This window comes from Phascolarctos cinereus, unplaced genomic scaffold, assembly GCF_003287225.1.
Source record: "Phascolarctos cinereus isolate Bilbo 61053 unplaced genomic scaffold, phaCin_HiC Scaffold_1;HRSCAF=81, whole genome shotgun sequence".
Classification (NCBI taxonomy): domain Eukaryota; kingdom Metazoa; phylum Chordata; class Mammalia; order Diprotodontia; family Phascolarctidae; genus Phascolarctos; species Phascolarctos cinereus.
The window spans coordinates 204,407,405-204,433,454 of record NW_027555514.1 but is presented as its reverse complement, the minus strand read 5'-3'; the positions used below and the strand labels follow the sequence as shown (position 1 = coordinate 204,433,454).

Sequence of the window (26,050 nt, the reverse complement as noted above, 5' to 3'; positions counted from 1 at the left end):
CATAACAATAAACTTTGCCACCTTGGCTTAAAGAATGCTTGAGTCTGTGAATTCATTCTAGATGACCCATGTACTTCAGTCTTTGAGGGGTCACAACCTCTCAACCTCTTACATCACAACAATGCCAGACAACAGCAAAACAAAAGAAAACAAACAAAACAAACAAAAAACCGCACAAAAAACTCTAGCTTTCTTTCTTTCATGTATCTACTAAACTGGTAGATTAGGGGAGTGCTCTAGATATAGATTACAGTTACCATCCTTCCAAACTCCCACATTACTTTGAGTTGAGTCATTTCAGTCATGTATATCTATGTGACCCCATTTAAGGTTTCCTTGGCAAAGATACTGGAGTGCTTTGCTATTTCCTTCTCCAACTAATTTTACAGATGAGGAAACTGAGACAAACTGGGTGAAGTGACTTGCCCAGAGTAACATAGTTAGGAAGTACCTGAAGCTGGATTTGAACTTAGGTCTTCTTGACTCCAGGCCTGGCACTCTATCCACCTAAATTCCTGAGGACAATAATAGCCAATGTCAATTTAATAAACTAGACTCTATGCAGTCTTTTTTTTTTTTTGGAGGGAAGTGGATGGGGAGCTCCTGCAATTTTATTGGTGTAGGAACCTCTGGTCAAAATTGTCTCCACAAGGGGCAGCTAGGCGGTGCGGTGGACAGAGCACTGGTCCTGAAGTCAGGTGGACCTGAGTTCCAATGTGGCCTCAGACCAAACACTTGACACTAGCTGTGTGACCCTGGGCAAGTCACTTAACCCCAATTGCCTAAAAAGGAAAAAAAAAGCCAAAATTGCCTCCACCAATAAAGATTGACAACTTTTCTGTAACTTTTGAATTTAGAGGTAACTGGGTCACCACTTAGTAACCTGCCCAGGGAAACAAAGCAAGTTTGTCTCAGAGGCTGGACTAATTATGCAAACAATTTGAGAAATTCAAGAAAGAAGCTAATTAAGGCAATCTGTCAGTAAAATTATAAGAAATAACAATACACAAAAATACATACACAAAAATCAATAGCATTTCTATATAAGAAAGCAAAATTCAGGAGGAAATGAAGGAAAGTCCCAGAAAATGAATAAAACATAATGAAAATCAACCGTTCAAGAAGCATAATTACAAAGCCCTTGTTAAAGAACCTAAGAAAGTCAAATAACTATAAGTATATTTATTGCTGAATTAAACTATTGTTGTCAGATCATTTTCAATCATCTCTAAAATGAATTTTCCTGATTCCAAGCCCAGTGCTCTATCTACTGTGCCACCTAGCTGCCCCAGAGTCAGGAAGCCCTGAATTCAAATCCAGTCTCAGACACTCATTGTGTGGCAGTGGGCCAGTCATTAACCTCTGTCTCTTGCAGTTTTCTCAAATGTAAAATGGGGATAATAATACACCTATCTCACAGGGTTGTTATGAGGATCATATGAGATAATATTTATGAAGTGCTTAGCATAGTACCTGGAACATAGTAGATACTTAATAAAATGTTTGATTCCTTTCTTAAACTATTAACTTGAGGATGGGGATTTTTGTTTCTTTTCATTTTTGTATCTCAAAGCATGTAGCACAGTCTTTTGACACTTTAATAAATGTTTGTTGAACTGATCCAATGAATTTGTGATTAAAAATTAATAATTAAGCCATTGTTGATATTCATAATTTAATTAGGATTACTACAGCTTTTTATCTATTACCTATAGACCTGGCTTAGGTCCATACACTATAAGATAAAATGCTTAAATCATTTTATTCAAAATGAATAGTTATTAGTCATAGATATGTAGTTGAAATAGAAGACTAAGTTACTAGGAGAAGATTTTCTATAAATATTATATTCAGAAACCTTATTTTTCATTTATGAAATTTGAGGTCTGAATCTTTTAATGTCAGCTATTTCACAATCCTCTGTGGTATTCTGGACAAGAATAGTAAACATATTTGTTGGATTTATGCTTCAATCAGCAAAAGTCACTTGTAATGTCTGAAGACAGAAGAAAGTATGACGAAGATACACATACATATACACACATATTTATATGATAATGTAAATCACATACAATAAATATATAATCATTATCATGTATATAATATTATCATTATGGTGTGTTGGCAGAAAAATCCAAATCTGAATATAAATTTTATATATTATGTTTTCAGAGAATCACCAGTTAGATTTATTTTTATACAAGGCATTAAATCATAGAATTTAAATAGAATGGGGTAAGGCCCAAACACAAATCTTTAGTATTCCCCTTCTCTTCCCACTCCTCTAGTTCATACTATAAATGATAGTAAAAATATCTAACTGCCACTGCCAGTATTTACAATTAATTATTCAACTATTTTTTTAAATTTAGATTTAAATACATAAGAAAGAAAAATAAACATTATAAGCTTAAATATAAAATAAGAAAAGAACAAAAGTCATGTACACAGCAGAACATGAGAGGATTCAAAATATATAGCAATAAATTTCCATTTCAAGAAAGCATATATTTTAATACTATGCATTGTGTTGAGAGCTATCCATCTTTTCTTTATTTCCTCGTAGGTTTTCTTTTGTTCTCTGCTGTACACTTTTAACTTTTTTTCCCCCCCTTCCTCTCTCTCCCCCTACCTCAGAGGCTACAATTAAGCTTGGATATAGTTAGATACAGATATAGATGTATACATAAATCTGTGCATATATACATATACATACATAATATATACTTTCCCTAACAGATTCTACTCCTAATCTTTGTTTCCATGTTTGTGCGTGTCTCTTATTTCCCATCCTTCCTGACTTCTCTACTTTACTTTAACCCACTATTTTGCCCTCCTGTTACTTAACCTACTCCCACAATGATCCCATTCCCATGAATCTAAACACCATTCTATATCCCCCTTTAACCTATTTCCTCACCCTCCCCTCTAAAGATCTGTCCCTTATCCTCTCCCCTATCTCCTTAGTGTTATTTCTTTCTAAAATTTAGAAGAGTTTTATACTCTTCTAGATGTATATGTTCCCTCTTGAACCCATTCCAGATGAAAGGTTTCTAGAACGAACAGCCTTCCTCCCTGATCTAATTCTGTATCAGTTCTTCTTCTCATGCCTCATTTGTATAAGACAATTACTCTTTTTAGCTGTTTCTGAATGGTTTTACTTTTTGAAGTCATATCATGCTCAGGTCTACCCCAATCTTTCTTATAAACTACCCAATTGCTAATAACAATCTTAGACATATGTTTCACATCCTTATTGAGTCCCTTGTCATTGGTCTTTGGTATGTACCTTATGTTTCTCTTGGCTCTTGTATGTCAAATCTTCTAATAAGTTCAGATTTTTTTTGAAAAAAGTCCTGAAAGTCTGACAATTCATTAAATGCACATTTTTTTTTCATTCAGAATTATGCTTAGCATTGCTGGGTATGATATTTTTGGCCACAACCCCAGTTCTTTTGCTCTTTGATATATAGTGTTCCAAGACCTGTGGTCTTTTAGTGTCACTGCTGCTAGGCTTTGTGTGATTCTAATTGTGACAGTGCCATATTTAAAAAATTTTTTCTTGTTTCTTATAATATTTTGTCCATGAGCTGAGGATTCCAGAATCTGACTACAATATTACGGTAGGTTTTCCTCATAGGATCTCTTTCAGGTGGTGATTGGTGGATTTTTTTTTCTATTTTTACTTTCCCCTCTTCTAATCATTAGAAGCTAAACTTCAGGAAAATTTTCTTTAATTATTTTTTATATCATTGTATCAAGATTCTTCTTCTGATCATAGCTTTGAGGTAGTCCAATTATTCTTATGTTTTCTCTTCTTAATCTGTTCTCTAGATCAGTTGTTTTTCTTATGAGGTGTTTCACATTCTCTTCTATTTTTTCATTCTTTATATTTTGTTTTATTATTTCCTGATATCTTATAATTTCACTGGCTTCCTCTTGCCCAATTCTAATTATCAAAGAGTCATTTTCTTCCTTAAAATTCTGGATCTCCTTTTCTAATTGGTTGCTTTCTTTTCATAATCTTCTTGTTTTTCTTAGATAGTTCTTTTTTAAAAAAATTTTTTTCCTCAATCTCTCTCATTTGATTTTAAAAGTCTTTTTTAAGTTCTCTATGAATTCTTTTTGGGCAGGTAACGATTTGACATTACTCTTTGGGGCAGAAGAAAGTTTCTTTACTTCAGTATCCTTTTCTGTAGACAAACCCCAGTCTTCACTGTTCCCACAGTAACTCTCTATAGTTGAATTCTTTCTCCTTTGCCTATGCATTTTTTTTTGGTAATTGCTTAATTTTTGTAATTCTCTCTAGTCCTGGGGTATGGGGCATGTTGCCTCTGGCCTCAGATCCTCCTTCAGTTCTTCCCTCTGACCCTGAACCTAAACCAACATCTCCAGCCTCCTGTAAGTGCTCACAGCCAGTCTGCACTCATTGAGTATAGGTTCCTTCTGGCCCCCAGCCCTGTGTCCTCAGCATAGCTGGGTCTGAGTTCCTTGTCAGCAGAGGTTCCCTTGAGCTCTTACTGTCCTGGGGGTAAAAGTTCCTGTGGCTGGGGCTGAGCCAGTCTCTCAACACAGCTAACCCCAGGGCTTGCTGCTTGTTGTTTAAGTGGTCTCTAGCCTGCAGGTATTTACTCTTCACAGGGACCAAACCCTGTCCTGGAATTTTTCTTCAGATCTCTGATTGTCCCAGGAGGAACATGGTTTTTCCCTTATTTATTTTTCTCTTATTTATTTTTTAGTACTCTGTGTTTGCACTGAGGTGCTGTTTTATCTCTTTTGTGGAGGAAAATCTTGAAAGCTTGGAGTTTTCTGACCTACTCCTCCATCTTCCCAGAATCCTCTCTCTATTAAACTATTTTTAATGTTGATATGTTATCTCCTTATATTTTCAGGATGTCAGAGATGGAGGAGTCTTTAATGTTCAACTCTTTTAATTTTATAGATAAGAAAAGTAAGGCCAAAAATATTGTCACTTGCCAAAGTCACAAAGTGAATAAATCACAAGGCCTGAACTTGAACTTGGTTCTCTGTAAACCCTAAGATTAGTGTTCATTATACTATATTGCCTCCTTGCTCATCAATAATATTTACTCTGCTGATAGAAGGGGGGTGGGGTAATGCCCAAGTGCCATCTTTTTCTAGGCCCCCTCTTTTAAGCTACTCTAAATGAGAGTATGCACATGTGCTGGGAGGTGGAGGTAGGAATACCCTTTACCTCTTATAATGGTAATTGGAAGAAATATAGTGCAACTTCATTGAGCACCTATGATTATGCCAGGTATCACATTAGACATTGGGGATACAAAGGCAAAAATAGTCTTTGCCTTCAAACAGCTTACATTCTATTGGGGCAACAACATGGACACATACACACATCTATCTATCTAGATATACATATCGCCTATATCTATATATGTATATATACACATACATGCACATATACATATGTACACACACACACACATATACACATCTATCTATATGTCTGGGTCATAGGGTCATGAAGAGTTGTACATAACTGAACAATAACAAAAAAGTGACAGGAACTGTACTCAGTACTTTACACATTCTTTTATTTAATCTTTACAACAACCCTTAGAGTAGGTGTTATTAAGATCTCTACTTTATAGTTGAGGAAACTGAGGCAGACAGAGATTAAATGATTTTATCTAGGGTCACACAGCTACTAAGTGTTTGAGCCACATTTGAACTCAGATCTCCCTGACTCCAGGACTCTATCCACACTGTGCCATCATAAATTTGGAAAGGTAGGTCAAAAGCTTAAAATGCTAAATAGAAAAGTTTGCATTTGATTTCAGAGACAATAGGGGGTCAGTACCCTATGCCTTCTGGCATAGATGCCTACAATAACAAGAACTGAAAGGCATGGGAGGACAGATAGGTAAGTTGGTAAGAGCAGTGAATCACTATCCGATCATTCACTCCTTGTGGTCTCATGTGAAAGACACAACATACAGTTAGACAAATTATATCCCCTAAGGGCCTGCCCTCGTCCATCACCTTACAGACTAGATCTTTGTCCTGCCTGATGTAATTTTATTTTCCTTATCCATTTGGAAGAAAAGACATTGTGTTTTGTTCAAATCCTGCTTTTATGTAGGCAAAATGAAGGAGGATGAAGGTAAAAAACACTAACACAAAACTCAATTATCCATGTGGATTGATACCAGTTTCAAGATGTGAACTCTAACTAAAGAGATCTAACTTGAGGAAAACAAAAAGAATCCATCATGGTTTCTGCTAAGCCACAATGCTTAGCCACTTGAGGTAATACCATCTACCCATTTAAAAACTAAATTTTCATGTAACTTGAGTGTGTACAGACTTATTTTCCTTGCAGCAAACCTTGACAAAAATTAGCTTCATGGCTTTTAAATCACAGATTAGTAAAGTTTTTATTTTAAAAGTTTAAACTGAAAATCTAAAAGATTCTCCCCAAGTCTGGCAAAGAAAGGGAATGAATAACAATGTCCCTTTAGAATTACCTTCTGCCATTTGGAATTCAGTTTTAAAAATGAATGTTAAAAATTGTTTTTATGTCTGACTGGGGAAAAAATCAAATACTCAATAAAAACTTAAAAAAAAAAGAATTATCTTCTGTGTTATGGCAATGAGCCCATCAATTATTTGCCTCAAAAGACTTAGGGAAAATATATGTCATAGTACAACTGGGTGGTGTGTCCACTGTTGCAGCATTATATATTTATTTAGAAACCATTACCTGTTATCTGCTTTTTAGTCTCCAAGTCTCTGGTTTGCTTCAGGACCTGGAGCAATCGAGGAACCCCATTCAGTTCAGTTATTTCCATCTTGTTGTCATTGTCTTCAAATGCCAAATTTCTTAAGGCTCCACATGCTGCCCTCTGTATATCCTCATTCTGTACTTTCAGGAGCTGTAGAAGCTTGGGTATGCCCCGAATTTGATTAACCTGAAGGAGGAAATCCGCATTCCATCACGTTTAATTACTTGTGGCTTTGCGTTAGTATAGAGGCCTATAATGTAATGACCCCTGATTTTGTTCTTTGTTATTTTGTGGGTTAAAAACACCAATCAAAAATGATTTGTAGGTATATTAAGTGACACAATATAACAACAATGATAGCTAACATTTATATTAACTTTAAGGTTTGCAAAATGCAAACATATATTATTTCATTTGATTCTCACAACAATCCTGTAAGATAGATAGTACCATTTTACAGATGAGGAAACAAGGCTCAGAAAAGTTAAATGACTTGTCCAGGGTCACCCAGTTTGTGTTGGAGATAGGATTTAAATTAGGGTCTTCCAGACTTCCAGTACAGTGCTCCATCTATTATTCCACCTAGTGTGGTCTCTTCCCCTCAGAACTTGTAATCTGTTTGGAGAGACAATACTAAGACACTTGAAATAATCAGAGAAAAATGGAAGACATTGTGTGGTTACAGGTTTAGTGATACAGAAGACAAGTATGAAAGGAACTCAGAGGAGGGAGAGGTCAATAGAGGAAATCAAAATAGTTAAAAATTCTTGGTGAAGTATCAAGTTACACAAATTGTTATAATTGCAAAATAAATGGAAATTAAGGAAAGAAATAATTTGCTATGTTAGTCCTATTTGCCAGTTATTTGTGTAATCAACTACACAATTATTTACAAATATTTATATAAATTAACTTTGTCTACATAGAAACAGTTGGACTTAAAATAATTTTATAGTTTTAAAATGACATTTCTTGATTTTTTTTAGTAAGTAGTGTAAGTTAGGGAGAATACCAAGAAGGTAATGATTAGAGAAAGGTCAGAGAAGGTCTGGGGGTAGAAAAAACTAATTCAACTTGGATTCTGAGACCACTGACTTTTTAGAAATAGAAAAGAATGTGTGTAACCCTGGGCAAGTCACTTAACCCCATTGCCTAACCTCCCCCCCCAAAAAAAGAAAAGAATAAAGCCAGCTTGATAGTTTGTTCTTGTATATTAGGTTATACATATCATATAAAGCACATAGCTTAGGGATGGAGATAGATCTATGCCAAGATGGGGTGGTTGGGCAAATTTCTTAAAGTAAAGTTGCATGGGCTCTGGTGGCTTCTCTTCTCTTAGATTTACATTAATATCAGATTTGTTTTTCTTTTGATGTTGGAAATGTCAGTCTTTTGTTGATATTCTGGTTTATTTCCATAAGTAGTCTATTAGTTCCAGCTTTACTTCTGAGAAGAATGTGGTATTATTGGGAACTTGAAGAGAAAAGAAAAGCTCTGGAACAATCACTGAAGGGAATGGGACAGAGCCAATTAAAGAATAAAAGTTTTATCATGTAGCAGTAAGGGCTGTTCCAGCTGAAATTAAATAATGAGAATATGTAGTGGACCCATTCAATCCAGATTACAGTTAGAACTGTTATACCGCCTGTAATAATATTCTGCTAGTAATGCCACCTAAGATTGCACCAGCTTTTTTTTTGAACACCCATTCCACATAATGCAATATGGATATAACAGTAACATATGGATCCTTTTCATTTTTCTTTGGGATACAGACCTAGTAGTGGTATTGCTGAGCCACCGGTATGTACAATTGTATAGCCATTTTGGCCTAAGAAGTGATTTTCTTAAGTCTAATTGTAAAAAGAAACTTGTACAAAGAAACTCTTGTACAAATAAAGTGAGGGCATTTCAAAATAAAGTTAGTACCCTTACAAATTCTTCCCAAAAGGCAGGTTTGTGATTATGTGGTATGGCAAAGAATCAGTGAAGACTTTGAATAAATACATGCTTATTTGTAATTTAAAGATAAAAATATCTAATTTTCATGTAGTGTTTGAACATCCAACCCAATACACATACAATTAAGTTAGTGCCTTACCCTTTTTCGGGCTTCTGATTTCTGGAAACATTCATGCTGGATAAAAGTGGCTGCAGCTTGAATCCTAGATGCTAGTGTGTTATCTGAATCCAGCATGTTTACCGCATATTCCAGAGTCATCTCTACATCTTCATGGCTAGACATGAAAAATGTAATAACTTAGAGTTCGGTAAAATACAAGACTTTTGGGGAGTATATTTTGCATATTTGTTTTAAGTTCACAAATTTACAGAAAGTTATGTGGAAAGGAAGTGGCAGGTAGGTGGCAGAGTGGATAGAGAGGGCAGGCCTGGAATCAGGAAGACTTGATTTCAAATCTGGCCTCAGATACTTACTAGTGGTATAATTTTGGGCAAGTCAGTTAACATGTTTGCCTCAGTTTCCTCCTCTGTAAAATAATAATAGCACCCACCTCCCAAACTTGTGGTGAGGATCAAATGAGACAATAATTGTAAACTGCTTAGCAAAGTGCTTGGCACATAGTAAAACATAGTAAATGTTAGCTATTATTAATAAATTTTAGACTGTACTTTCAACTTCAAAAACCTATGTGAACAATTATTATCTGCTTGCAAAATAAAGGAATCAGGAAAATGTTGCAAGGTCAGACACTTGGTACTATAATACCAAGATACATAATGTCTCCCCAAGAACCAGTAGGTAGCAGACCTATGCATAGATATCATGTAAGTATCACTGTCCTACATCAAAGAAATATCACTAGCATATGTAAGTATACTGGATATTGGATATAAAACATAGTGAAAGCCAGAAAAATTGGCTTAAGACGAGTCATACCATCATTACAAGAATAAATCACAAATATTAATACTGAACTACTGAGGAGTAATTGCCACATCTTTAAAATAAAAAAAAAAGAGAGCCCGCTATAATCTGTTACTGCCTGACTTGTCATCAAAAGCACACTTGGCGGTGCAGCTAGGTGGTGCAGTGGATAGAGCACCGGCCCTATAGTCGGGAGAACCTGAGTTCAAATCTGGCCTCAAACCAAACACTTGACACTTACTAGCTGTGTGACCCTGGGCAAGTCACTTAACCCCAATTGCCTAAAAAAAAAGCACACTTGGACTCTTTCCCCATAGAAATTTTTTCCTTTAATAAATAACTCAATGAATCAGTAAGTAAGCATTTATTAAATGTTTACTATGTATCAGGCACTGTGTTTATTGCTGGGAATAAAAAAAGAGGCAAAAGACAGTCCCTGACCTTCAGGAGTTCACTATGTAATGGAAGACACAAATATGTACAAAGAAGATATATGCAAGATAAATAGGAAGTAATTTACAGAGAGAAGGCCCTAGTATTAAGAGAGGTTGGAAAATGCTTCTTGTAGAAGCTGGGATCTTAGGTGTGACTTAGAGGAAGCCAGGGAGAATAGTAGGTGGAGTGGAGGAGGAATAGTTGAGAAAAAATATAAATGAGATATGGATTGTTAGCAATCTGGAACAGAGAGGCATTGAATTTCTTTTTCTAGTGTTACCTTAAGAGGAACTATAATTTATGTAAATTTAGGGTCATAGACTCTAAATGGTCCTTAACAATTAATCTAGACTAATTCTCAGGCTTCAGATAGAGATGGATCTAAATCATTTCAGACAAAATACCATTCATTTTGTTTCTAAATACATTCATGAAGGAAGAATCTAGATTGTTTTCTCAACAACTCTTAACTGCTGTGGAATCCTGGGCAAATCGCTTCATTTCTTTGGACTTCATTTTCCTCTAATGCAAAATGAAGAGGTTGGTCCAAATTGGAATATTTTAAAATCTTACTTGCATTTAAACAGAATCATTTTTCTTAATAGGAATCTTCTCAGTTAGAATGCCCATTGACATCTGATAGTGAAATGCCCCAGTTGCCAGAAGCATTTTTGCTTTTTGCCCTCTACAGTCACTGAGGTTTTTGCATTCAAATTATTTGTATCTATTAAAATGTTCCCATACTAAATGAAAGTACCTCAAATTCAGTTTAAAAATGGAAGAATTTGAGTGACTTCCCACTAATTAAAGCTAATATATATATATATATATATATATATATATATATATATATATTCAATCTTGGAATAATTTATTGAACTTTGTCATGGGGAGGGGGGTATCACCAACTCCTCAGATAAATTAATCAAAAAATGGCAGATTTCCACACCAAAATGGCCTTGGGTGTGTGAATCAGTTCATTTTTACCATCCAGTCTTCTTCCCCTTCTTGAAAGAGATGTTCACTGACACAACATGTGTCTTGGCAGGTGTTCTCTCGAGTATTTTATATTGTCTGCAGTTACTTTAAACGGAATTTCTTTTTTTGCTTGACTTTGTTGGTAATACTAGAAATTCTGATTTATGTGTACTATTTTATATCCTGCAACTTCGCTAAAGTTAATTATTTCAACTACTGTTTTAGTTGATTCTCTAGGATTCTAAGTTTCCTCATTGCCTATTCTAATTCCTTTGATTTCTTTTTCTATTTTTGCTATAAATAGCATCTTAAGTACAATATTGAATAATAGTGGCAATAATCGCATCCTTACTTCACCTCTGATCATATTGGGAAGGCTTCTAGCCTATTCTCATTATAGATAACGCTTGCTGATGGTTTTAGATAGATATTACTTATCATTTTAAGGAAAGCTTCACTTATTCCCATGCTTTTTAGTGTTTTTAATAGGAATGAGTGTTGTATTTTGTCAAAATATATTTTATCCACCTATTGAGATAATCATATGATTTGTGTTGTTTTTGTTATTTACATGATCAATTATGCTTATAATTTCCCCAATATTGAATCATCCCTGAATTCCTGCTATAAATCCCATCTGGTTAAAATGTATGATCTTTGTGATATATTGCTGGAATCTCTTTGCTAGTGTTTCCTTTAAAATTTTTGCATAAATATCCATTAGGTAAACTGGTCTATAGTTTTCTTTCAATGTTTTTGCCCTTCCTGGTTTAAATATCAGCACTATGTTTGTGTTGCAAAAATAATTTTCTTACTGATTCTTTACCTAGTTTCCCAAATAGTTTATATATTATTGGAATTAATAGTTCTTTAAGTGTTTAGTAGAATTCACTTGTGAATCCTGGGGATTTTTTCTTATGGAGATCATTGATGGCTTGTTCAACTTCTTTTTCTAAGGTAGGATTATTTAAATATTCTATTTCATCTTCTGCTAATCTGGGCAGTTTATCTTTTTGTAATATTCAACCATTTCACTCAAATCATTAGATTTTTTGGAGTACAACTGAGCAAAAGAGCTCTTAATAACTGCTTTAATTTCATCTTCATTGACGGTGAATTCACACTTTTCATTTTTGATACTGGTAATTTGTATTTTTTTTTTTAAATAAAAGCAGTTCCGAGTTTTAGTTCAACAATTTCCCTACTTTTAATTTTATTAATTTCTCCTTTGATTTTTGGATATCCAATTTAGTATTTAATTGGGAATTTTAAACTTTTTCCTCTAGTTTTTTTAATTGCTTGCCCAATTCATTGATCTTTTTCTATTTTATTGATGAAAAAGTTTAGAAATATAAATTCCCCCCCCCAGTATTGCTTTCGCTGCGTCTCATAAATGTTGGTATGTTGTCTCATTATTATCATTCTCTTTAACAAAATTACTGATTTTTTAAAATGATTTGTTCTTTGATCTATTCCTTCTATAGGATTAGATTATTTAGTTTCCAATTAATTTTTAATCTTTTTTTCATGATCCTTTGTTGAACATAATTTTTATTACATTATGGTCTGAAAAGGATGCATTTAATTTTTCTACTTATCTGCATATGATTCTGAGGTTTTTATGCCCTAACAGGGGTGGGAAACCTGGGGCCTTGAGGCTACATGTGGCCTTCTAGGTCCTCAAGTGTGGCCTCGAGGCCACAGGTTCCCCACCCCTATTTCTTAGAGAGACATAGTTTTTGTGAAAGTGTCATGTACAGCTGAGAAAAAGTTATACTTCCTTTCTATTACTATTCAATTTTTTTTCCAGAGGCCTATCATATCTAACTTTAAAAAAAAATCTATCCATCTCCTTAACTTCTTTCTTATTTATTTTATGGTTATCTAGTTCTGAGACAGGAAAATTGAGGTCCCTTAATATTATAGTTTTGCAACCTATTTACTCCTGTAACTCATTTAACTTTTCCTTTAAGAATCTGGATGGTATGCCATTTGGTGCATGTATGATCTGTATTTATATTGGTTCAATTATCTATGGTACTTCTAACAAAATGTAGTTTCCCTGCTTGTCTCTTTTATTAGGTCTATTTTTGTTTTTGCTTTGTTTGAGATTGTGACTGCTACACTTGCTTTTTTATCTTTCAACCTCAGCTGAAGCATAATAGATTCTGTTCTAGCACACTGTTTTTACTTTATCTGTGTCTCACTATTTCAAGCGTTTTTTTGTAAACAACATATTGTTAGATTCTGGTTTTTAATCCATTCACTATCTGCTTCCATTTTATGGGTTTGTCCATTCACATTCACAGTCATGATTACTAACTTTGTATTTCCCTTCATCCTATTTTCCTATTTCTCTCTCTCTGTATCTCTTTCATTTCTAATGGAGCAATTAAGATATAATCATAAACCACAATTTGTTCACCCATTTTTCAGTCATCAAAGAGGGAATTTAAGGTGCTCACTTCTTCAGAATTATCTTGCCCTTTAACCATCTCTCTCCTTTTCCCTACTTATTTTCCTGTTGTTTCTGATGTATTTCCACACCATATTCTTCTGGGTGTGGGTGTTTAATCCTTTATCCATTTAAGATCCATTCTAGATAAGTGATGTTCATCTGATGCCCACTTCTCCAACTCCTTCCTCCGTGTTTGAATCCTCATCTTCAAAAGCACTCTAATCACTCTAACTGTGAGAAATAGTAAAATTTATCCCTTCTTCCTCCTTTTTACAGTAGTGTATTTCTCTTTTTACTCTTTTATTTTCCCTTTTCAAACCCATATGTAATAGAACAAATCCACCCAAGATTTATGTTTTTCTTATTTTACTTCCTCTATACGCTTTGAAGTCAATAAGGTTCTGAAGAGACACTTGTTTCTTCTTCCCTTACTAGAATGTTAGCAGATTTGTTCTGTTTGTCCCAAAGGACAAAACACAAGCAATGGGCAGAAATTTGAAGGAAGCAAATTTAGGTTTGACATCAGGAAAGTTTTTCCTGACAATTACAACCTTCAAGTGAATTAGGTTGCTTCTAGAAGTGATAAGTTCCCCTTCTTTGGAAGTCTTCAAAGAGAGGGCGAATGACCACATGTCACATATGTTAGAGTGGAGATTTGGACAAGGTACTTTCCAAGTTCTCTTCCAACTCTCAAATTCTAAATCTCTGTTTTCTTTGATGCAAGTACAATAAAGGGTTTTGCAATAATGGCATAGCACATGGCAGTCTCAAAGACATATAAAGCTCATGAGGGAGGACTTTGGTACTTTTTTAGGTTTGGCAGAGTCTTTACCATGTGTGGGCTGCAAAAGCTAATGACAAGAATGCATTTCCACAGAGAAAAAGGGAAACCAGCAGAAGCTCACCAGGGCTATTAGCTGGTATCTTTGACTGTGTTTGACAACTGTATCCTTGCATATATAAATATATATATATATATATATATATATATATATATATATATGTATATATGTGTGTGCGTGTGTATGCATGTATATATGTATAACCCTTGTGTCAGGTTATTCCATTCTGGTCCCGTAAGATTAGTATGGCTTCCTCAGGCTCCCCATTCATGTGTTATCCTTTTGCCTTCACAAAATCTTTCATATCTATCTTTTTATCTCTACTCTTATGGCTACTACACAAGTTGAAGCCCTCAACACCTCTTGGCAGGATAATGTGATCTCTACAGTACTTTCCAATTCTAAATCTATAATTTATCTCCCCTGAATATCTCTCTGGGCCTCAAATTCCTTATCTCTAATATAATTTGGATTGAGTAATTTCAAACATTTCTTCTAGTTCTGAATCTAAATCTATGATTCAGTGATCTGTATGCCCTAAATCTACAGGATGTCACTTTGTTACCTAGTGGTTAGTGACAACTGAAAATGAAAAAATGCCTATACATGAAGCCTCAAAGAGGAATATGCATTGGTTTCAGGCTTAAAAAGAACTCCTGAAAGAGCTCTAAGAGGATTTTAAAAATCAAATAAGAGAGATAGAAGAAAAATTGGGAAAAAGAAATGAGAGTTATGCAGACAATCATGAAAAGAGTCAATAGCTTGGTAAAAAAGCACAAAAAATGGAAAAAGATGCACAAAAAGCCACTGAAGAAAACAATTCCTTAAAAAACAGAATCAGAAAAGTAGAAGCTAATGACTCCACGACACATCAAGAATCAATCAAATGGGGGAGTGTGGAGCCAAGATGGTGGAATAAAAGCAGTAACTTGCTTGAGCTCTCCCCCAAATTCCTCCAAATACCTGTAAAAAATGACTCTAAACAAATTCTAGAGCAGCAGAAATGACAAAAAGACAGAATGAAACAAATTTCCAGCCCAAGACAACCTGGATAGTTGATAAGAAAGATCTGTTGCATCGGGCTGGGAGAAGAGCACAATTTAGTGTGGGCCACACAGGCAAAGATGGGGCCAGAGCAAACCTGAAGCAGCTCCTGGAGCAGGCCTCAGGAGACTGAATCACAGGAAGCTGTGGTGGTTTCTAGACTTCTCAACACACAAACACCAAAGACAACTTAGAAGGTCATTAGGAAAGGTCTGTCAGACCTGGGTGAGAGAGGAGCATGGTCCAGCCCACCACAGCCCCAGGGCAGCGGCCAAAGCTGCAGCTGTTGCTTCCTGAGCTCTTGGCCCACAGAAGTTGTGGGGACTGAGCAGGTAATCAGAGGGAGATTGCAGGGATCTCGTTACTGGTGCTGAGTCAGGATTCTCCTGCTTTGCCTATGCTTGGATCTGTGTTGCAGTCCTGAGTGGCGGTCCTGGGGCGAGGAGGAGTGCTAGTGTGGCAGAACTCATAGTGGCATGAAGAGACATTCCTCCTCACAGTTTCAAGGCAAAAAAGAGTGCTTGTGGTCACTCATAGACCAGAACATAGGCCAGAACAGGAGTAAATACCTCTCCTTTGATAATACCATCTTAGAAGAACTGAAAATTTACAGGACCCTAGGAGTATCTCTGAAAACAGCGCACAAATCCCCTGAAGCTTGGAACAGTGCATCTTCCACATTGGAAGCAGAGCCCTACCTTAACAAAGAGTTAAAAAGTCTAGTAATTGACTGGGAACAGGAACAAACGGTGAAAAAAACTCACATTATAGAATCTTACTTTGGTGACAAAGAAGATCAAAACATACAACCAGAATAAGACAACAAAGTCAAAGCTCCTACATCCTAACCCACCAAGAAAAATATGAATCAATCCTAGGCCATGGTAGAGCTCAAAAAGGATTTTGAGAAGCAAGTAAGAGAAGTAGAGGAAAAATTGGGAAGAGAAATGAGACTGATGCAAGAAAAGCATGAAAAATAAGTCAACAGCTTGCTAAAGGAGACCCAAAAAATACTGAGGAAAATAACACCTGAAAAAAATAGCCTAACCCAAATGGCAAAAGAGGTCCAAAAAGCCAGTAAGGAGAAGAATGCCTTCAAAAGCAGAATTGGCCAAATGGAAAAGGAAGTCCAAAAGCTCACTGAAGAAAATACTTCCTTAAAAATTAGAATGGAAGGGGCAGCTAGGTGGTGCAGTGGATAGACTGAGTTGAAATGAAGTGATGATATCTAAAAAGTAAAATTAAGAGGTGAGAGAAGAATGTACTGGGAGAAGGAGAAAGGGACAGGTAGAATGGGGCAAATTATCTCACATAAAACAGATAAGAAAAGGCTTTTACAGAGGAGCGGAAGAGGGAGGCAGGTGAAAGGGAATGAGTGAATCTTACTCTGATTTGGGTATGGAAATCTATCTTACCCTACAGGAAAATAGAAGGAAGTGGATAAGAGATGGTGGGAATGATAGAAGGGAGGGAGGATTGGGGGAGGGAGTAATCAGAAGCAAACTTTTTTTGGGAAACATTTCTTTTCTTTTTTTTGTTCAGGCAATTGGGGTTAAGTGACTTGCCCAGGGTCACACAGCTAGTAAGTGTCAAATGTTTGTTCTGAGACCAGATTTGAACTCAGGTCCTCCTGACTTCAGGGCCAGTGCTCTATCCAGTGTGCCACCTAGCTGCCCCAGAAGCAAACACTTTTGAGGAGGGACAGGGTCAAAGGAGAAAACAGAATAAATGGGGGTGGGACAGGATGGAGGAAAATACAGTCTTTCACAACATGACTATTATGGAAGTGTTTTACATGACTACACATGTATAACATATGTTGAATTGCTTCCCATGTCAATGATGGTGGATGAGCAGGGAGAAAGGGAGAGAATTTGGAACTCAAGCTTTTAAAAATGAATGTTAAAAATTGTTTTTTTCATGCAATGGGGAAATAAGATATATAGGCAAAAGGTATAGAAATCTATCCTGTCCTACAGGAAAATAGAAGAGGAAAGGAATAAGAGAAGAGAATGATAGAAGGGAGGGCAGATTAGGGGAAAGGGTATTCAGAATGCACACTGGCTTGGGGTAGTGGGAGGGGAGAGAAATGAAGAGAAAACTTGGTACTCAAAATCTTGTGGAAGTGAATGTTGCAAACTAAAAGTTAATTAATTAATAAAAAATAATCAAACAAAATCAAAACAATGAAAAAATAGAAGAAAATTTAAAATACCTCACTGGGAAAACAACTGACCTGGAAAATAGATTCAGGAAAGACAATTTAAGAATTATTGGACTACCTGAAAGTCATGATAAAAAAAAGAGCCTGGACAGCATCTTTCAAGAAATTATCAAGGAAAACTGCCCTGATATCCTATAACTAGAAAGTAAAAGATACATTGAAGGAACTGACCAATTACTACTGAAAGAGATCACAAAATGAAAATTCACAGGAATATTATAACCAAATTCCAAAATTATCAGGTCAAAGAGAAAATACTGCAAGCAGCCAGAGAAACTATTTAACTTATAGGATTCTACATGATCTACCAGCTTCTATATTAAAGGATCAGAGGTCTTGGAACTTGATATTCCAGAAGGCAAAGGAGTTTGCATTACAACAAAGAATTACCTACCCACCAAAACTGAGCATAATCCTTCAAGGGGAAAAATTGACATTTAATGAAATAAAGGAATTTCAAACATTCTTAATGAAAAGACCAGAGCTAAACAGACAATTTGATTTTTAAATACAAGACTCAAAAGAAACATAAAAGGTAAACAGGAAAGAGAAAACATAAGTTATTCAATAAGGTTAAACTGTTTGCATCCTTACATGGGAAGATGAAACTTGTAACTCTTAAGAACTATATCATTATTTTGGCAGTTAAAAGGAGCATACCTAGACAGAGGGTGTGGGTATAAGTTAACTTTGATGGGACAATATAAAAAAAATTACAGGATAAGAAAGAGAATTGCACTGGGAGAAGATGGGAGTGAGAATCAGAATGGGGTAAATTATATCACATGAAGAGGCGTGAAAGACCTACTATGGTAGAAGGAAAGAGGGGAGAGAGAGTGAGCATTGCTTGAACCTTGCTCTCATCAGATTTGACTGAAAGAGGGAATAACATACACACTTAGTTGGGAGTAGAAATCTATATTACCCTACTGGGAAGTAGGTGGGGAGGGGGACAAGAAGGAAGGAAGTTGATGAAGGAAGGGTAGATTGAGGGAGGCAGTGGTCAGAAGCAAAACACTGGTGAGGAGGGATAAAGCGAAAGGAAAGAGAGAGAAAAGCATAAAAGGGGAAAAATAGGATGGAGGGAAATACACAATTAGTAATCAAAACAGTGAGATTGATCTCAGATGAAAGAAAAGCAGACCCAGATCCAATAGATAAGAGATAAGGAAGGAAACTACATCTTGCTGAAAGGTACCATAGACAATGAAGTAATATCAGTACTAAACATATATGCACCAAATCATATAGCATTCACATTCTTAAAGGAAAAATTAAATGAGTTACAGAGAAAATAGACAGTGTAAAACTGTACTAGTGGGGGACCATAACTTTCTCCTCTCAGAACTAGATACATCTAACCACACAACAAAGAACAAAGAAATTAAGTAGGTGAATAGAATTTTTGAAAAGTTAGAAATGATAGACTTCTGGAGAAAATTGAATGGGAATAGAAAAGAATATACCTTTTCTCAACAGTATGTAGTACCTACACAAAATTGTCCATATACTATTGCATAAAAACCTCAGAATCAAATGCAGACAGAAATATTAAATGCATCCTTTTTAGATCATGGAGCAATAAAAATTGCATTTAATGAAGGCCCATTTAAAGATAGGCTAAAAATTAATTGGAAACTAATCTAATCCTTTAGGATGAGTGGGTCAAAAACCAAATCATAGAAACAATCAATAATTTCATTAAGGAGAATAACAACAATAAAACAGTATACCAAAATTTATAGGATGCAGCCAAAGCAGTCCTTAGGGGAAGATTTACATCTCTAAACTCTTACATTAATAAAATATAGAAAGAGCAGATCAATGAATTGGACAAGCAGTGGAAAAAAAACTAGAAGAACAAATTAAAAATCCCCAATTAAATACCAAATTGGATATTCTGAAAATCAAAGGAGAGATGTGAAAAGTAAGTGAAAGTAAGAAAATTTTTGAACTAATAAACCTAGAAGCTGGTTGTATGAAAAAAATCAATAAAACATAAACAATTGGTTAATATGATTTAAAAAAAGAAAAAAGAAAATTAAATTACCAGTATAAAAAATTGAAAGGATGAATTCACCACCAGTGAAGAAGAAATTAAAGCAATAATTAGAATATATTTTGCCAAACTGTATGTCAATAAATCTGATAATCTCAGTGAAATGAATGAATATTTACAAAAACACAAATTGCCCAAGTTAACAGAAGAGAAATAGGATGCTTAAATAACTCTAACTTAGAAGGGAACTCTCTAAGAAGGAAATCCCCAGGGCTAGATGGATTTAAAAGTGAATTCTAACAGATATATAAAGAACAATTAATTCCAACACTATATAAAGTATTTGGGAAAACAGGCAAAGAAGGAATCCTACCAAATTTCTTTCATGACACAAATATGGTGCTGATACCTAAATCAGGAAGATCTGAAACAGAGAAAGAAAACTATTCAATTTCCCTAATGAATATTGATGCAAAATTGTTAAATAAAATACCAGTGAGGAGATTACAGCAATTATCACAAGGCTTATATACTATGACCAGGTGGGATTTATACCAGGAATGCAGGGCTGGCTCAATAATAGGAAAACTATCAGCATAATTGACCATATTAATAAAAAAACCCAACTGAAATCATATAGTATCTCAATAGATACAGAAAACACTTTTGACAAAATTCAGCACCTATTCCTATTAAAAATAGAGAGCACAGGAATAAAGGGAGCATTTCTTAAAATGATAAGCAGTATCTAAAGTCATCAGCAAGCATTATCTGGAATGGGGACAAGTTAGAAGACTTCTCAATACAATCAGAGGTGAAGCAAGGATGTCCATTATCATCACTATTATTTAATACTGTACTAGAAATGCTAGCTATAGCAATAAGAGCAGAAAAAGAAATCAAAAGAATTAGAGTAGCCAGTGAAGAAATAAAACTATCACTCCTTGCAGATGATATGATAGTATACTTAAAGAATCCTAGAGAATCAACTAAAAATAATAATAGAAATAATTATACATTGAAATAATTAGCAACTTTAAGCAAAGTTGCAGGATATAAAATAAATCCATATAGATCATCAGCATTTCTTTACATGACCAACAAAGTCCAGCAGCAAGAGATAAAAAGAGAAATTCCATTTAAAATAACTGCAGACAACATAAAATACTTGGGAGTTGGGAGTCTACCGCCAAGACAAACCCAGGAACTATGTGAACACAATTACAAAACACTTTTGATACAAAGTCAGACCTAAACAACTGGAGAAATATCAATTGTTGATGGGCAGGTCAAGCCAATAATAAAAATGACAATTCTTCCTAAATTAATTTGCCTAAATTAGGCATTAAAATTAGATAATTTAACTTCTTCAGTGCCATATCAATCAAACTACCAATAAATTATTTTATAGAGCTAGAAAAAATAACAAAATTCTTCTGGAAAAACAAAAGGTCAAGAATATCAAGGGAATTAATGAAAATAAATATGAAGGAAGGTGGCCTAGTTGTACCAGGTCTCAAACTGTATTAATAAAGCAGTAATCATCAAAACTATCTTTTACTGGTTAAGAAATAGAGTGGAATAGATTAAGTACACAGACTTATTAGTAAATGACTGTACTAATCTAGTGTTTGATGAACCCAAAACCCCAGCTTTTGGAACAAGAACTCACTTTTGACAAAAACTGCTGGGAAAAGTGGAAAATAGTATGGTAGAAACTAGGTATAGATCAGTATCTCACACCAAGATAAGATCATAATGGGTACATGATTTAAACATAAAAGGTAAAACCATAAGCAAAATAAGAGAGCAAAGAATAGTTTACTTGTCATATATACAGAGAAGAGAAGAATTTAGGACCAAGCAAGAGATAGAGAACATTATGAGATGTAAAATGGACAATTTTGATTATATTATAAATTAAAAAGGTTTTGTACAAACAAAACCAATGCAACCAAGATTAGAAGGAAAGCAGAAAGCTGGGAAACAATTTTTACAGCAAATGTCTCTGATAAAGGCCTTATTTCTCAATATATAGAGAAGTGGGTCAAACTTTAAGAATATGTCATTCCCATGCTTGCTTTGGCAGCACATATACTAAAATTGGAACGATACAGAGAAGATTAGCATGGCCCCTGCACAAGGATGACATGAAAATCATGAAGCGTTGCATATTAAAAAAAGTTAGAAAAAAAGAATATGTCATTCCCCAATTGATAAATAAATATCAAAGGATATGAATAGGCAGTTTTCAGGAGAAAAAATTAAAGATATCTATAATCATATAAAAATGCTCTAAATCACTATGAATCATAGAAATGCAAGTTAAAGCAACTCTGAGGTACCACTTTACACTTATCAGATTGGCTAATATGATAGAAAAGGAAAATAATAAATGTTGGAGGGGATGTAGGAAAATTGGGACACTAACGTTGGTGGAGTTGTGAATTTTTCTAACCATTTTGGAGAATTTGGAACTATGCCCAAAGGGCAATCAAACTGTGCATACCCTTTGATCCAGTAATATCACTACTAGGTCTATATTCAAAAGAGATTTTTAAAAAAAAAAGGGTTAAGGAGCTATTTGTACAAAAATGTTTATACCAGCTCTTTTTGGAGTGGCAAAGAATTAGAAATTGAGGGGCTACCCATCAATTGAGGAGTGGCTGAACAAGTTGTGGTATACAATTATAATGGAATAAATGATGAGCAGGCAGACTTCAAAAAACATAGAAAGACTTATAGGAACTGATGCAAAGTAAAGTGAATAAAACCAAGAGAACATTGTACACAGTAACAGCAATATTATACAATGATCAAAAACTATAAACGACTTAGCTATTCTTAGCAATTCAATGATCCAAGACAATTCCAAAACACTCATGACGAAAAATGCTATTCACCTCCAGAGAAAGAACTGATTGAAGCATACTATTTTTCACTTTCTATATTTGTATGGGTTTTTTCTTTGTGTCTGTGTCTTCTTTGACAACATGACTAATATGGTAATATGTTCTGCATGATTAAACATATATAACTCATATAAAATTGCTTTTTGCCTCAGGGAAGGTCCTGCCCCTCAGGGAGGATGAGGGAGGGAAAGACAAAATTTGTGGAACACAAAATTAGAAAAAAAAAAAGAATATTAAAAATTGTCTTTTCATGTAAGTGGGGGAAAAATAAATAAATTGATTATTAATTACCCCAAAACTCTGTCTCTTGAGTTTTTCATTTGTGACATCATTTTTAGGCAGATGTCTCCTAGATCTATAAACCTAGCCCTAGTCTCTCTGCTGAGCTCCAGTCCTAAATTACCAATCACCTACTGGATATTTTGAATGGGATGCCCCATAGGCATTTCAAACATGCCAAAAACAGAACTTAAATGTCTTTCTTTTCAAACCCATCTCTCATCCAAACATCCCTATTTTTGTTGGGAGCACTGCCATTATTCCAGTCACTAAAGCTTCTAAACCTCAATCCCTGACTCTTCACTCAACGTGTCACTTCCCACCTCAAAAGCCTCATTGCATCCTCAATGAAATAAATACATAGTATTTAGCCTGACACTGAAGGCCCTTTTCAACCTGGCCCCAGTCTCTCTGTATGGTCCTGTTTCATGATACTTATTGTCTACTTTATGCTCCAGCCAAACTGAAATACTAGCTGCTGTTCCACAATCTCACCCTGCATTCTTGTGCTTTCACACATGAATACAACTACCATCCTATTGTATGCTGCCTTTCTCACATCCCATGACCATCTAATAAAACTCTCCTTTTACAAGAACTAGCTAAGGAAATACTTTCTTTATGATGCCCTCCCTGATTTCCCCAGAGATCATGTTTGCTCTCTCCTTGAATGTTTCAGGCTACTCTGACTTCTGCAGCAGCTATATGATACCATGGACAGAATGCTAGGCCTAAAGACAGGAAGACATAAGTTCAATCCAGCCTCAGACACTTACTAGTTGTGTGACCCTGGGCAAGTCACTAGATCTGTCTGCCTCAGTTTCCCAAATTCTAAAATGAGGATAATAATAGCACCTACATCTCAATTTTGTTGTAAAAATCAAATGAGATATTATTTGTAAAGCACTTAACATAGTGCCTGGCACATAGTAGGCACTAAATAAATATTTGTTCTCCTTCCCCTTCTCCTTTGCACCTAATAATTATCTAAAATGTGTTATAGTTATTTGGGTACATAGGTCATTCCTGTCCCTACCTGAAGCCAACCATATAATTCCTAAAAGGTCAAAATTTTTAAAAAGTTTTTTACTCTTAGTATTCCCATGTAACATGTAATTTCACATGTATTAAGTGCCTGTTATGTGCCAAGCCCATGTTAAATTAAATGACATTGTCTATAAAAAATAGAACTCATTGCAGAAAATATTAGCATGCTATCTTAATTGATAATTACAAAAAAAACCTCATTAAACTCAGAAATAGCTAGTTCCCAAATCTAAATGAACCATAGAAACAGGAGAAACATGATTGGTAAGGAATAACAAAGAAGATTCACTAGCAGCTGATTCTAGGAGCAATTATGTATCAGTCATTCAAAAATAAATAGACCAAATATAGACCAAAAACAAATAGAAATTATTTACTATCCCTTGATTTTAAATTTATTATATAAGCAGCTCTCAATATTATTCACTCTATTATTCACTCTGAATTTGTCTACATTAAGAAGACAGGCTTCTTTCTTTTCTTCCAAAAATAATGGCAAAAAAATTATAAAATAATGCATATCATGCTCTACTATGAAATTCACCTTTTCATTTATTTTTACAACTCATCTTCCTCTCAGATCTGATCTTCATCCTACAGTGATACATACTGCTTCAGTGAACATTTAATTTAGACAAAATTCCCTGAACGTCACATAAAATGCTCAAGCTCCAGTAGCTTGAAAAGCAGGAACATGAAAGGGTAGCTTGGCTTTTTTCCCAAGGTAACACAATAAACTAACTTTCCAGTTAGACAAATGGCTGAATGTGCATTATTTTAATCACTTATCTCTGGAAGGCTTTCTTTCTAGACTGAGAAGTGCCAGCTCACATGTCAATAGGTTCAAGAACAGAATGTGCTAGTACTGATCATAAATGACAGATTCAAGAGGCAGACTTACCCAACCTGGGAATCGCTGAAAGCAGCTCTTTCAGTTAGTAAATTTCCACCTCCTGCTGTTGCTGCCTGGCCAATTGTCATATGTGCTTGTTTCCCACTGGTTCCTGCACTGACACTGGGAAGAATATCTCTCAGAGTATGAGTGCTATGGAAAGAACTCTGATGCCAAGTAGAGCGAGCAGATTGCTTATTCTGGCGACCTTGTTGTAGATTCACCAGTGGTCTGACTTGTCCTGAAGCAAGCCCTGAAGTCAGATAGTTCTCTTTCTCCAAGAGGTTCCCCATACTTCGGCTGTTTCTTGGCCTGGGGTATGTAAGTACTGCTGGACTGGCAGGGAAGCTATCAAAAACTGTGTCACTAACAGATCCATATTGATATTCCCTATGGTTAGTATCATAATGACGGTGCCTGCTCATGGTACTGTGATGGTTGAATTCAACAATTTCTGAACGAGCATATCTTGGTGGCATAACAGTGGACCTCCTGCTCTCATGAGGCCTCAAATTGTGTCCTCCCTGGTTTTTCTGGTTTTTCTGGATATAATAGTAGTTACTATGTGCATAATTAACTCTCTCAGGACTACTTCCAGGAGAAATCTCTAGTCTCTTCAGAGGCTGCCTTTGAGACCTTTCTTCCATTGACTTTTGTGAATTATATCGTGTTCTTCCTCTTTCCAAGTGATTCTCATAAGTATCTGTTGTGCCTGCCTGAACAGAAAAGACACAAAAAAAAATTTTTTAAAGCATGCATCAGATTTTATTTAGGATTATTAAATAAGCAATAAATAAATGAAAGACCAAAACATCTGAAAGGGAGAAGAGTACCTTCCTAGGCAAAGACTGTCAACACAGATTCTATTCATTGTACAAGGCCGCAAGTACTATTTGCAATCTTCAGTTTTCCCCACTGCCCACGCAAAATTAATTTTCCCATAATTCAACTATGAACTGGTTGTACCCAGGAAAGCAGAAAAGGGGGGGAGGAAATCTAAGAAAGCCCATAAGCCCCACACTGATAATCTGTTAAATATGGAGTTTTGTCCTGTAAAGTCCTCACCTTTAAAATGTCATATGTTTTGGTAACAGAGGAACACCCTAGAGAGAGGTGGTTTTCAACTAAGTTCGGATTGTAGACATACTCTGGAACACTTCTGGTTCGAGGCAGGCTTCCTATAGTCAAAAACAAATTAAAGTAATTCAGACCATTACCAGACTAATAACTGTTACTTCCATAAGAGCCCCTGGGATAGGTTAAGGGTATGTAATCAAGGACAGTAATAT

At 35.3% G+C, this 26,050-nt stretch overlaps 1 protein-coding gene and 1 non-coding gene across 2 annotated transcripts in view; one reads left to right on the top strand and one right to left on the bottom strand.

Annotated features, from left to right (window-relative positions):
• Window positions 1–26,050, bottom strand: part of PKP2 (plakophilin 2) — a 136,986-nt gene that overhangs the window by 67,239 nt on the left and 43,697 nt on the right. Inside the window, 4 exon segments of the mRNA XM_020975811.2 lie at window positions 6,743–6,950; window positions 8,866–9,001; window positions 24,771–25,477; window positions 25,827–25,939. Coding sequence (XP_020831470.1) covers window positions 6,743–6,950; window positions 8,866–9,001; window positions 24,771–25,477; window positions 25,827–25,939 — 1,164 coding nt within the window.
• Window positions 21,709–21,810, top strand: LOC144455254 (U6 spliceosomal RNA). Its single transcript, XR_013483973.1, has one exon. It is a non-coding gene; the product is annotated as a U6 spliceosomal RNA (small nuclear RNA).